Source organism: Filicampus tigris, chromosome 19 (genome assembly GCF_054856515.1).
Source record: "Filicampus tigris isolate MCC_2025a chromosome 19, RoL_Ftig_1.0, whole genome shotgun sequence".
Taxonomy (NCBI): Eukaryota; Metazoa; Chordata; class Actinopteri; order Syngnathiformes; family Syngnathidae; genus Filicampus; species Filicampus tigris.
The window spans coordinates 2800095-2813669 of record NC_141235.1 but is presented as its reverse complement, the minus strand read 5'-3'; the positions used below and the strand labels follow the sequence as shown (position 1 = coordinate 2813669).

At 43.6% G+C, this 13575-nt stretch overlaps 1 protein-coding gene across 7 annotated transcripts in view; it reads right to left on the bottom strand.

Annotated features, from left to right (window-relative positions):
* Nucleotides 1–13575, bottom strand: part of rhbdl1 (rhomboid, veinlet-like 1 (Drosophila)) — a 41602-nt gene that overhangs the window by 25520 nt on the left and 2507 nt on the right. For 2 of the 7 annotated variants that reach the window (XM_086015927.1, XM_086015929.1), the window contains exon 3: nt 5179–5313. The exons of 1 other annotated variant lie outside the window; for it this stretch is intronic. In XM_086015927.1, the coding sequence (XP_085872053.1) occupies nt 5179–5217 (39 nt within the window). In that variant the 5' untranslated portion in view covers nt 5218–5313. Of the gene's footprint in view, nt 1–251; nt 287–4960; nt 5096–5178; nt 5530–12772; nt 12843–13575 lie in introns of those variants that run through there. 4 more of the 7 variants (XM_086015930.1, XM_086015932.1, XM_086015928.1 and 1 more) reach the window with 4 other exon arrangements.

Here is a 13575-nt window from a genome sequence, read left to right as displayed (position 1 = left end):
GAAGGCCGGCTTGCAGATTGTAGCATTAGGGCACGGGGGCCAGATTTGGCACGCTAGATATTTTTAGCAGCCCACTAAAGCCAATAAATTTGGATCTGAATATGGGATACATCACACTGTGCTGCAAAATCTGCTGCAAAATCAAAAAAAAAAAAAAAGGCCAATGAAATATCTTCACTAAATATTTTTGCCATTGTGTCAACGAGAGAACCGAACAGGACAATCCGTAAATACAAAATGCGAACACTCACAAGGAGCTGCTGCAGGCCACAATTCACGGCCAGAAGCTCACACGCTAACTGACTGACTTGACCTTCTGACATCACTCACTAAGCCGCGCACCTTAAAATCACACATACAAATCACAAAGTACAGTACGCGCAGTAATGACGCTTTATACAACCGGATTATTTCTTGACATTCTCTTTGATTTTGTTTTATAAGACTCTTCTATTCACGTGGATGCGTCAAATGCTGCGCTTGCTATACAATGTCGACGTCACATTGAGCCAGACTGCAGCCAGACAAAGGACACCAAAGCCAAAGAGCCTGAACAAGCAACCCGCATTAACCTTGTGTGCAGCTTGCAAAGAAGCGGCGGCGTGCTTGAAGCCATCCACCGACAAAACAACAATCTACAACAGCATACTTTTAAAAAATGAGTAAACTGGAGTCAAACTGCTTGTAGCCACGCGCCTCACTACGGCGGCACTCGAGTCATATCAATTATGCCTTTATTCGTGATACCTATAACAATAAGTGAATCCAAAAAGTGTACTTATTTTTAGCCCACCCAGTATAATAACTGTGACAGAAAGTTAGTAAAGAAAAGTTTGGTAATTAGGTAATTTCACTTCCAAGAGCCCTAAAGTGGTTACAATCTTTCATCAAAATGTCGATAGAACGTAATTCTCATAATCAATGACAGAAATAAACATTCCTTAATTGTCGCACTGAGTCTGCATTCACAACTTTGTCGATTTTCTAAAAGGGAAGGAGTCTGCATATGCACAACTAAATATTGGCAACTATAACATACATTTTTATCACTAATCCAAACACTATAAACTGAACCGAGAGATCGTGACACTGGCAAACCATCAAAAACAGAATAGCATTACCACTCAATACTCATATATAAGAGAATCATTTTTTTCAGTTCCACGGTGAGTTGAGTAGCAACTACGAAATGGAAATTGCGTTCATCCATTCCAGCACCCCGTAAACCACCATCAACTTTTGCTTTGTTTTGTAATGGAAAGAAAATGGCACTCAACAGCTTGAAGCCTCTTTTTTGAAGAACCGCTCACTATGTGTGGCATTTACAGACACAAAGCACATTTGAAAGGCACCGGATAATGCATTTGAATGGCCCCCGCTCCCGAACAGCAATAACTCCGCCACTCTCGCTCCAAACGCCACTATATCTGCCACTCTCGTCAACGCAAAGTGATGGCTGCGAGCTCCTAGCCCCTTCTTCTGCTCTACCGGAAGGGAGACCCCAGGAATTGTCTTTGATGCAAACAATCCAACTCCATTTCCTGGCGCTTAAACGCAGCGCAAACAGCCAGCAGCGGCGTTCAAATGCAGCTCAATGCAAATTAGCGTCAGAGAATGATGAAAGGGGACAGCGTGTAAGAGCCTCATTCTTTCTGCCTGACATAAATGTGTCAAAATAGTATTCACAGTGCTCGCGCCAGATAGTATAAATAACCTTAATAAAATAAGCACATGACGGGTGGAGGTGATACCCACCTCACACACACACACACACACACGCACACACTCTCTCACTTTCAGAGGCTGGCTGGGCGCCTTATCAGCTGCAGTGCAATGGAGACGATCAGAAGGCGCGACATACGCCGTGATCATACTGTACGCATTTGTCAGCGGCGGCCGGGAATAGCCTGAGCTCAGCATTGCGTTGCAACCTCCTACAGACAAAGACTAATAAAGTCACTCATGTTGCCACTGTTTGCTTCCAACTCTCTATCTCCCTTTTGTCTCTCTCTCTCTCTCTCTCTCTCTCCCTGCACCATTTTCACAGGGTTCAATGTGACAAGGCTGCAATATCTTTTACACCTACAGTTTCACCCCCCGCCCCACACACCTTTAGAAAAACACCCAACACCCCAAACTGATTAACAGAAATTCAAGTCATTAAAACAGGTTTTAAAACCTCATAAAAAAAACAAACAAACAGTTTTTAAACAGATTTTCCTTCAATTTAGTGCACATTAAATCTTTGTGGGCATGACTTGGCCACTTGGGGGTAGTATATCACAGACATACAATACAGTACATGGAGTCGGTCACAACTCCTCAGTAAGATGCAGTAATCGTAATTTCTCACAGAGGATAAAGAATATATTCCTGTGAGTATTATCTCCCTAACACAGATGCTATTCATTAGCCGGCAATGGCTTTTTTTTTTCCTTATGTGTTAGTATGGAGCTAGTAGAGTTTCCTAAGTCAAAGTAGTGTAGAGAAAAAAGTTAGTAAAGTGAATTTCAAAAACAATGACTTTTTGTAAGATTAAATCTTTTATTTGGGAAAAGATGGCCTTATTCAGAAGAAAAAAGAGAAAATCTGATTTTATTCCTGTTTTTGATACGCCTTGTGTGCAGGGTTGTCAGATTTATGTGGTATGTCACAATCATATCAGAGATTTTAATTAGCTCAAAGCCAAAGTTGGGAGGAGAAATTGCTTTCGAATGTTTCTTTCATTGACGGCCTTTGCCTTTTATAGATTTGCACCGTTTAAAAAAAAACAAAAAACAATTTATTGCAAATGATTTTCCAGACACCCAAGCTATGGCTCGCAGACTCCAGTTAGAGGGCTCCTTCCATACAGCGGCATATAAATTTGACTGATAGAGTGGCAAAGTCAGTATTTTTATCATTTAGCATATTTTACTGATCATCCGCATTGGATGACACCAAAGATGCAATTAAAGCTTCTGACCCCCAACCACAGCAAGGGGCCTGATTAAATTCCTGCAGTGGGGGAGGGAAAAATAAATATAAAGCATAAGGCAGCGCTCATGAATTGCGATGAGGGATGTGCTATACCAAACTCAGAAAAAAAAAAAAAACACCCAGGGTCAGAAATCAGTGGTCCGATATGGAGTCAAACGCGCTTTAAATTTGATTTCAGAATTAAACGCCACCGCACAAAGTCCCAAAGGTGGAAAAATCTTGTCGTCAGCCCCTTTTTGATTGATTCGGTCTCGACTTGAGCATAATGGGACTGCGGTGTGTTCAAGTGTGGCCTTGCACATGGTACAGTATATGGACACACTGACACGAGGCACATAAACACACCGATCAATAGCGCTGATCTCAAGCCAAGCCTGGGGAGCTTGAGTGAAAAGTAACTCATTGATGAGTCGGCATCTGGATACGCTGAAGAGAAGCTCACTATAAGGAGACGTTCATGGGACCATTCAACTTGTAGGAAGCGGTGGCAGGTTGTGCTTTTGGTAGCTGAGCTCTTAACACCATCATATCCTTTGTTTTGTTTTTGGGGGGAGGCAACCATGTTTTTTTGTTGTAAACATTTATTGGAGGTTATCCCCTATTTATTATACTGTACGGGAGAAAATGTTTTTTTTTTTTTTCTATTGGCGGGTCAGCCTGGTCCTTCAGACCAATCAGAGGATGGAAAAATGCTGACAATTATTGTGGGTCAGCTAGCTGTGAAGATTAATTATGAAATGTAACAGTCCCATTGCTAATAAATCAGCAAGCACTAACTCTCAAGGTCCTTGCCAGATTAGACTGACATGGCAACACAGAGGCTATGAAATCTGATTGGACAAAAAAAAAAAAATGTAACGTTCACATACTCATACTGCAAGCGGAGAAATGCTTAAAAAAAAAAGTGAAGAGAATGGGGAAAAAAAATGTATGCATTTTCATACAGCAAATTTGGGTAGTAAGCCCATCGCTACAAACAACATAAGAGTTGGTCTGGGATGAGGTTCGAATGACTCAATCACTCACAATATCTGGGTCTAGTCCTCGAGGTCAAATTCTTACACACTAAACATATCCAATCAAGATGATGGAACTTGCGTTGTGCAACCAAAGGTCATTTCCCCAAACTGTTCACACAAAGTTGGAAGCATAAAAGTGATCTGAAATGTCTCAAAATGCTGATCAATGAAAAATTAATTAAGCGACTAAGAGGTGTGACCAAAGACCACATGGACTTTTCATCATTGACTTCTCACCAGTCAGTAGCCATTACTCAAGTGCTTCTCCAGTAAATGACTCACAAGCGTGACCACGAGCATCCTCTTACTCAGCCCGCATGGCTTTCCTCTGCTTGCTCCAAACACATTCAGGAAAAAAAAAAAAAAAAAAGTCTGTTGTGTGCATGATCACACACACGCAGACAGACAGACACACCTCTCCCAGAGGTTCTTGATCCTGTTGACGTGTCATTGATGCGCCAATCAACTTTGACCCCCGCAACCCTGCGGCAGTAAATCGATTTCTCCATTTTGAAGGGAATGGCTGCACTATTCCATCTGTCAATCAAGCGAGAGCCTTGTTTGAAAGCAGCGGTTAAATACGGACCGGCTTTGAGATGGAATGAGTCAGGTTCAGGTTTTGGATATATTGGTGTCGAAGAAAGCTAAATTACAAACAACCTGATTATACAGAAAAAACAATGGTAGACCCCCCTACCCCCCCCCCCCCCTCCGTGCATTTTTTTTCCCTCCAAGGAGAAGTCACCTAGCCAATAAAGACAAGCACTTCCATTAGAAATAACAATCACATGCGTCAACAGACATGACATGCTCACCATTCTCATCATTTTCTCAATGACCTCACACACTTGCCTGCATCCATTCCTCATGCTGTCATGTTAGTACCTAACCAAGCCCCCCGCACACACACACACACACACACCAGACCCCCCCTCCCCCCCGCAGCACCTTCACGCTCTGACCTCACAACGTCGGGACCCACATGGCTCCATGATGCGGCGTGTGGACTGACACTCATTCCGCAGACACCCCCCTTCAATCGGCTCTCAATTCTAACGTCGCCCGTCGCGATTGATCAACGCCGTGCGTCTCCCTCCCTGGATAGACGAGTGAGGTGTCAGCCTCTGGCAGCCCGTAACCATAGAAACCACCACCGCCGTCGCTGCCGCTTCTCGCTTACCTGCTCTTGTATGAGCTGAAAAAAGGAGCTTCTATCCATATACTGGCCAGGGTGGTGAGAGGAGCCGCCGAGGACAAGGGCACCAGGGGGGGGGGGGGGAAGCAGCGGCGAGAGGCGGCGGCGGCGGCGGCGTTGCTGAGGACAGGGAAAAGGATGCAGGGAGATTTGTGGTTGAGCTTGCGGACTGTGCCTCAATTGTAATTCCCGCTTCAGTTTTTCGTGCTCCGGGTTGCGTCTTTGGAGCGCATGCAAACGTGGAGGCTCAACCCAGCTTCAGCAGGCACCCCGACGCAGCTCTCATTCACTCTCCTCCGCCTCTATCCCATCGCACTGACTGCCCCTGCCTCTCTTTCCTCTCCTAACACACACACATACACATTAAACGCACACGCGCACACACCGCATCATCACATGCATACAAATGAGCCAGGGGAGGGAGGTGGCCTCGCTCTTCCAATGGGAAAAGGCAAAGGAGTGGTAAGTTAGGCGTCTCAGGGAGGGAGAAGGGGATGGGCTCCACTGCGGCTTACTATTGACGGACGCCACATACACATGCCACATACAAGACTAACGCAATATATTTTTCATAGGCACACGCATGGTTTGGTATCGTAGAATCCTCCAAAGCATGCAGATAGATGTTCCCATTAACATCACATAGATAATATGACACTATGGTTTATAACGAGGAAGGAGTCAGCTCAGCAAGCCCTTGGCTAATTATAAACACTGGAGACATTAACATACTAAATGCACTGCCGAGCATATTCCCGAAAACGGTTTGCTTGTTTGGATGGTTCACTGACTGTTAAACACACCCGTGGGGAAAAAGATATCCCTGTCCATAACAACAATTTAAAAGTGAACTGCAAATGAATTTCTTTAAAATAATTTGGCACACAACAGGGAAGAGCGGTGCTAACAACAACCTTGTCAAGTTTGACAACAAGAAAAACAAACATTGTCAAGTGCATAAAAGAAGGCTTTAGAATTGTGAAACATCAAGCCGTTGACTCCGCTCTTGAAGACTGTGGGCGTGTCCGCTGAATTTGCTGAAACCACGTCCCTCTCCACTGTCAATGACACGCCGCTGCTACGACTTAGAAAAATGGATACTAGTACTTTCTCATGCCTACACAACACTTCATACAGTGTTGGAGCTACAAAATATAATCGTCCAACCAGGTTGTTGCTGGGCTTTCCCACGTCGTTTACTGTCAAGTCTGACTTGGGGTGGAGGGGATTTCCCTCCTCGCGCTTGATTCTCTTTGTGTGACATTTTTGCACTCACGGCTGACATTGAGGCACTCTAAAAGTGGCCACACCAGTGGACTATCCAAGGGGAAGATGAAATGACGGCGTGTAGGCATAGCTAGCTAGCTAACAGCTCGTCACAACTGCGTCAGGTAGCCACTGGTGCCAATGAAGGAGCTCAAGTTCTTATATAGCGGGGGAGGGGCGACTCAATCACCAGGCACCCCAAAAAACAAACCAAAAAAAATCAGGAGACTTTAAACGGTGAAAAACATTTTAACGCCATATCTCCACAATTGGGTGCTACTTTCAAAAATGCAGAACGTATTTGGAAACAAATCTCATTTTACAGGGTCTTTCAGCATGATGAGAACAGACTAAGAACCGAAGATGATGGGACATCCTGCACTGACAGCCCACTTAAAAGGCAGATTGGTATGTTTTTGCACAAGCCCGCAGTGACACTTTGTCCTCAGGATGAATCCAAGGAGGAGGGCGGTGCGGGGGTGTCGATGAGGACGTGAATCCCAAATCATGAAACAAAGAAGGCCCCGAAGACACAGTCGGGGTTGTGACATGATCATGACATACCGCAGAGATTACAATGATGGACTATTTTGTGTCTTCTCCACGGTTTGCTCGTTAGATTTACCGCCAACTGCCAACTCCTGGCTCGGAGACAAAAACAATCTCTGCCTGTTTGAGGATGAAAACTGTAGCACATGTATTGGCCTGCTATCTTTCTCTTATATCTAAGTAATTCCCTTTAAAGCAGGTCCAAAATAATGAGCATCGGCCATTACAGTACCACCTCTGCCATTAGACTGACTTAAATGAGCTTTACAGTAAAAAGGCGAATTGAATTTTAAGTGTCAATAACTGTGTGGTCTGCCTTGTGTTTTACTTAAATCCTCGTCTGCCCTGACATCAAACAAAACAGCAGTTTAGCTCGTGTGTGGGAGACCGGCGAGGCTAACGAGGCCTTACAGGGAGACAGCGCGGCAGAACGCATTAATTAGACTGCCAGCGTTCACTTTTCCTCCCCAGTTGAAGGTCTTGCTTTTATAGTTGTGGGATGCTGTCAAACGGCACAGTACTTATAAAGGCTATTTACAGGATCTGAGTACAGAATGCACTTTCTTTCCAATGTATAGAAGCAGTCGCGGGCTATGCACTTTGTACCTGGGCCTTAATTGGGGATTTAACCGACGTCCACCTCTTAACTTGTTCACTGTTGCCCAGTTAAAATAATGAATTTTTGACTTCTATTGAAGTCAATGGCAGTGAATGAGACAACACCACAAATATCATGTCACAATTATAGAAACCATAAAGTCTTGAAAGACCATCAGAGATTTGTTCCTGAATTAATGAGAAATGTTTGAAGACAGTTGCTGACATCATGCAAAGAATGAGAATTCTGCAGGACTGAATTGTGGGGATGAAGCGTTAAACTGTTTTCCAACATTTCAGTTTTCCTGATTTTTGGGTGTGGCTAAATCAGGGCCAAGTGAGGAACTTGAGCGCCTTCGTTCGCATTAGCCAGCCATATATGCCTAGTTTGCCTACACCTCGAAAATGCATCTTCTCTTTGGATAGTTGCTGTGGCCACTTTAGGGTGCCTCGTTGTTGGCGGTGAGCGCATGCACGCCATGCAGAGATAGACAAAAGAGCAGGAGGGGAGGGCCATTTGTAAAAAAAAAAAATCCGACTTGACGGCCAGCGTGTGGACAGGGGGGTTTCTCACTAGAGTGCCCTGTTGTCACGGTGTGGAAAAAGCCATTGGAATATATTCCAGCCACTGGAAGCTTTAAGCACATCTATTTTCGCAACCCACCCATGCATAGGCATAAGAAAAGCTGTGACACAAAGATGCGTTAGCAACACACTTCTCAGTGTTGTGTCAAATTTACAAGACATTTATTTTCACTTGACCGGGACTTTAAAACCAAGGTGCTTAACCGAACTGTGATTTTTTTTTTTTTTGGGTGTATCATTACAACTCTAGTGATTAAGCATTTATGTGGTTCATAACCGGCCCCCCGAGGGCAACCACACTACGATATGGCTCACAAGTTAAGCATATCGGCCTTACACTATCTGCACTGAACTAAATGCTTGGGGATGCACCTCTTGGCCAGTGGATGACTCAGGGGTTGAGCTACACTCATTTTGCTTTGCAGCTTCACCTGAATGTGAGAGAGAGGGAGGGAGGGAGGGAGGGAGGTGCTGGTTTCGTGCATTTGTGTTTGGAAACAATCTGGCCATCTATCAAGCTGACAGCCACTGAGAAGGTTTGCGGCATTAAAAATGTATTAAGTGAGCTGAGGGAGAGGAGAGGGGAGGAGAGAAAGAGTCTACATGCTGAAAGGAAAGAAATTGAAACCAAGATTTGATGACATGCTAACAAGAGTTCCCTGGAAACAAATGATTGTCTGTTATATAACAGTATCAATCATTAGCATGTTGTCATCGACCCAAGTGTCTTCAGGGCCCATTGCACTTTGGCCATAATCTTTCTTGGCCATGAAAATACAAGCGGCACTTGTGTGACTTGGGGAAACACCCACGTTTTTTTTTTAGGGGCAGATGTATGAATCAGGTCAGTGAATGACATAGTTTCAGTCCAAACTGCTCCACATAGAAAACCTCTTGGGGATCCAAAGCGGAAGAGGCAAGGAAGGGGAAGGAGTCTGACTCAAAAGTAAAGGGAAACATCAATAGGCTGTTGAGTGGATTGATCATTCAATTCTCTGATGTGAGAATCAATTCTAATGACTGTTTGTTGGCAACATAGTTGCTCCTGTGCCATTTCACAGCTGAGTTGCTTTGATCAGTTTCTTGGCTCTGCAGCAAGATTCAAGTCTGGAGCGACCTCTAGTGACACATGTAAGAACATGTTATGTATTTTTTATTTATTTATTTTTTTGCAGTCAGGACAATTATATCAATTTGTGTATCAATCATTAGGACTTTGTCATTGGCCCAAAGTTGCTAGATTTTTTTTTTTTGTCCAATCCGATTGTGTTGCTATATCAATCTAATTTTCAGAATCAGTAACGATGGCCCATGTATCTTAAACTAGATTAGCAACAGAACTGATTCTTTAACCAGTTTATCCTCGTAAGGACCACACTGGCCTTCGATGATGTGAACATTTTCCCATCTTCTGACTGCTTGGTCAGAGCAAAACTCGTCACAGCCAACTTTGACGAGCAAAACACGTCAGTGGCAATCGGCACACAAATGCAGGGCCTCCCTAAAGTCACTATGCACTTCCTTTATTCTATTTTGTTTGATGTATCATTCAGACGGACGGACGTAAGACCATTAGCATTTGACAGCTTCGGCTTTGCAGTTTTTGGAGGCATTCCCTTGCCCCTCAGTGTTGCAAAATTGCTACCTGGCAGGAAGTCTTTTGTTTTGTTTGCTGGTAGCTGCTACTGTTCTGTGTTTTACCTGCAGCCACCGCTGCAAGCTATAACTCGAAACTGGAGTGAAATACTGCAGCCAAAAAGTGTCAACTGCTGGGTGTAAAAGTTTAGAGAGAGATTTTATGGTGTCAAGCTAAGGACTGGGCGTAAAAACAAGTGAGGAGTAAGTATAGTGACACTTTCAGAAAGGCCAAGGACTGCTTGAAGAAATCTGAAATAATCTCATCTGTGTCACAGTGATCTGATTTGAATATGTTTTTTTTGAATATTTTGCTTACTTTATTTATCTTAAAGCAAGGAGCCATCTTTCAGAAAGACAATGCCCTTGAGCACATATGCTTTCCCACTCCTGTTCTAAAATGAACATAACTACATTTAATGGCACAATTTCCGGGACAGTTCTTGTACCGGCTGTCACTATATTTCGCAGGTGTACTTAATGTTGCGGCCGCTGAGCGCAATACTGCCCCAGGGGTCAAACCCCTCACGTTCTCGCGCTGACTAAATCCTCCAGTATTAAAGGGGCAAGGGTTAAAGTTGGGATTAGAGCTAAATGTAGCATTCTTCAAGAGCAATATGTCAAAGAGCCAAATCAAACGTGGGCAACATTTAACCACGTGTTGTGCTTAGCAGTGTTTGTGCACGGGCCTTGAGTCTGACACCTGTTCTCTAAAAGGAGCTTTTCAGAAGGCACCGTTTTGAAAAATGCTGTATTGCAGCATTGTATAATGGCTTACAATAGCTTCTATAGGCACCTCTTTTGGTTTGGCAGTTGACTGACAGCGCACATGTGCTCTAGAAGGTTGTGCGTGTGTGTGTCCAGGGTTGTCATGCAAGTGCTGACATGACAGTTAAACTTGTGCAAATAGTTAGCAGCGCTAACATAGCCCGACGGTCACTGAATGCGGGCCCGACTGACAGGACTTTGTTGGAGTGGCCGGGCAGTTGGCCAATGACGGCCGTTTTCTCTCGCACACACTCAGACACATAACACACGCATTCAGCGCACCTAACGGACGCGAACAAACTGGCACGACAAGCTCGGCGCTGACAGACAAGTGTTGTAAAACACGGGACGTGTGTGTCGACGCCTTGTTCTCGCTTTGTGCCGTCTTAACTTGACACTCGTGGCAGCTCAGTGCACGACCACGGAGGTGTCGGTAACTGATCCAAATTGTGTATTTGAGGATGAACACAACAAGCAAGAGAGCGATTAAAGAAATAGAAAATATCCGTTTTATGTATGGGTGTTGTAGAAGTAGCGCTCTATCATATTGGGAGATTTTTCTAATATTTGTGTCCCTTTCATCGAGCTATGTTGCAATGCACTCATGTTGTTATATTAACGCCGAACAGAGTGTCAAGCATAACTGAGCATTGTAATCTTGGGAACATCGTCAGAATATTGAATTAAGCCTTTGAAATGTATTTCCTTACATTGGTCAGGTGTACCCAATGAAGTGACCTGTGAGTGTATATCTGAATGAATAGTTCAGAGTACATTTTCAAACGGCGTCCTGTTGAGGTTTGTGAACACTGAATGTGTACTCACATTTACTTTAACGAGTTGAAGACTTTTCCCGAAAAGTATTGACTTTGGTGTGGAAGAAAAAAAAAAAAAAAACATTCACTGGGCTACACCTAAGTAAAAAATGGATTCTTTCAATTCAGCTTATCTGACTTTTCGAGAGTAAATAAAATGACAAGACTTTTACCAAAGCCTGATGTGATCATGTGCTTAAAGTACACAAAGGCCTTCAGCGGAGAAGTGGTGGGTGACGTTTTCCCACAATGCTTTGGGACAGCCGAAGGGCAAGGCTTAATGCGGCTAAAATTACATGAAATGACATTACGATGCAGTAGCTATGGTGTAGATGTCATGGAACATAAATATAATATAGACAAAATAGGCCTGCCTAGTTAAGTTGCACTTACAAATACATTACACATTAAGTTACAACTTAACAGACAGCATCAATTGTCATCTAACATGAAAACCTTTTATGTAATTAAGAATTTTGTATTGGGCGAAATTTAAGCAAACTGTGTCTGTATTATGAACTTTGGCAATTCATGCATAATGTCGTTTTCTATTTCCTTTAGTCGGGGTCTTGGTCTTTTTTATTACGCAGATTGCACGGCAAACATCAGGTCAAATTTAAGATGTTACAGCTGAGATCCGAAGATGACGCAAGAGCGGAGTGGGGCGTTTGCATCTTTGGTTGTGTGCATGTTTAGAATTACAATTACTGCACAGTTAACTGAAACCGCAACAATTAACTTGAGGTATGTGACGGGGTTAATATAACCAGACGGCTTTTACATTAACAACTACTTGGATAACCAAACATGCTTGCAACAATATTATTAATTCATTAATTAAATCAACACAATCAACACCAACTTCATAACAGATTTCGCACTTTCTGCAATAATTTGATTACTGATCCATTTTGTGCAGTGAACTACATCCCCTCCATTACCACTTGAAAATGTAATTTCTCAGAAGGATAATTCAAATGTATCTGCCCCGTTACAACATCTATACTGAATATGAGACAAATGTATTTCATTAAAAGCTATAATTTTTTTTTTTAAATCACATGGAGGGGCGGCTGTTGAAATGCTAAATACATTATTATTATGGCAATCTCTATGTGACGTGGACAAGCCACGCGGCTATTGTTCTGCAGCCATGGTGGGCTAGTGGGCTTTTTTAAGTGGCGCCCTCCATTATCATCACCACTAATGATTCACACACACCCTCCTCCTAATGTCGGACCACCTGTGCACAACTCTCAATGAACAACCCTCCACTAAAATTCTAATGATCCCTCATATATCCACACATGTTTGTGTTTACAATAAACACAGCAAATTGGCTGCTTTCAAGTGCCCAGGCTCACCTTTCGCCAAAAGAGCAGCCAGGTGTTGGTGTGGCCGTTGCCTCCAACAATTTGAGTTACTCATTTCAAGTGATGATCGACTAAATTGTGTCAAATAACGCACAAGTCACGTCTAGGGCGAAAATGCACAACAACAGTGGCTGGGACAAGATGGCGCTACGGGGAGAGAGACTGACTCATAAAAATGACAATAAAAGCTGAGGTGTGACTACATTTGCGGATTTGAATGCTGGCCGTGTGCCCCAAATAATAGCGGAGTGTTTTAAATGTGTGAGAAAATCCTCACGTCCAAAATGTTATTGACTGATGCGCCAGTTCCTAAACAAAAGAAGCACCGCGCGCCTCGTAGTCAAAGACTTCACTTTAGGCTGCAGCCCCTGTTTGCAGCTGGCTTCACATCTGCACACACGAGTACCCCCCTCAAAAACCGCTTGAAATCAAACGGGCATTTGTTGCACCCACGAACGAAGCATGTCACGTTGGGATGTGTTGGCAACTTTCCTGACAATGGAGAAGGAGCGCCGACTGCCATAGTGACAAATGTAAACAATTCGGTCCAAAAACAGCGAACCGGGATGACAAAATCACAGTGTCGTGACACAAATAAAGCCACGCTATCCCCACGAGAGTCACCTGTGACTCGAACACGGTGACATTTCATTTATACGAGGTTTAACAGTAAATAATCTCGACCACGTCACTTGAAGTCAGTGGCCGGACTGTGTTAGTTGGGAAAATGTAAGCATGTATTAAAAGCGAAAACGGAACCGTGGACCAAGCCGATTGCGTGCAATCGATAGCGC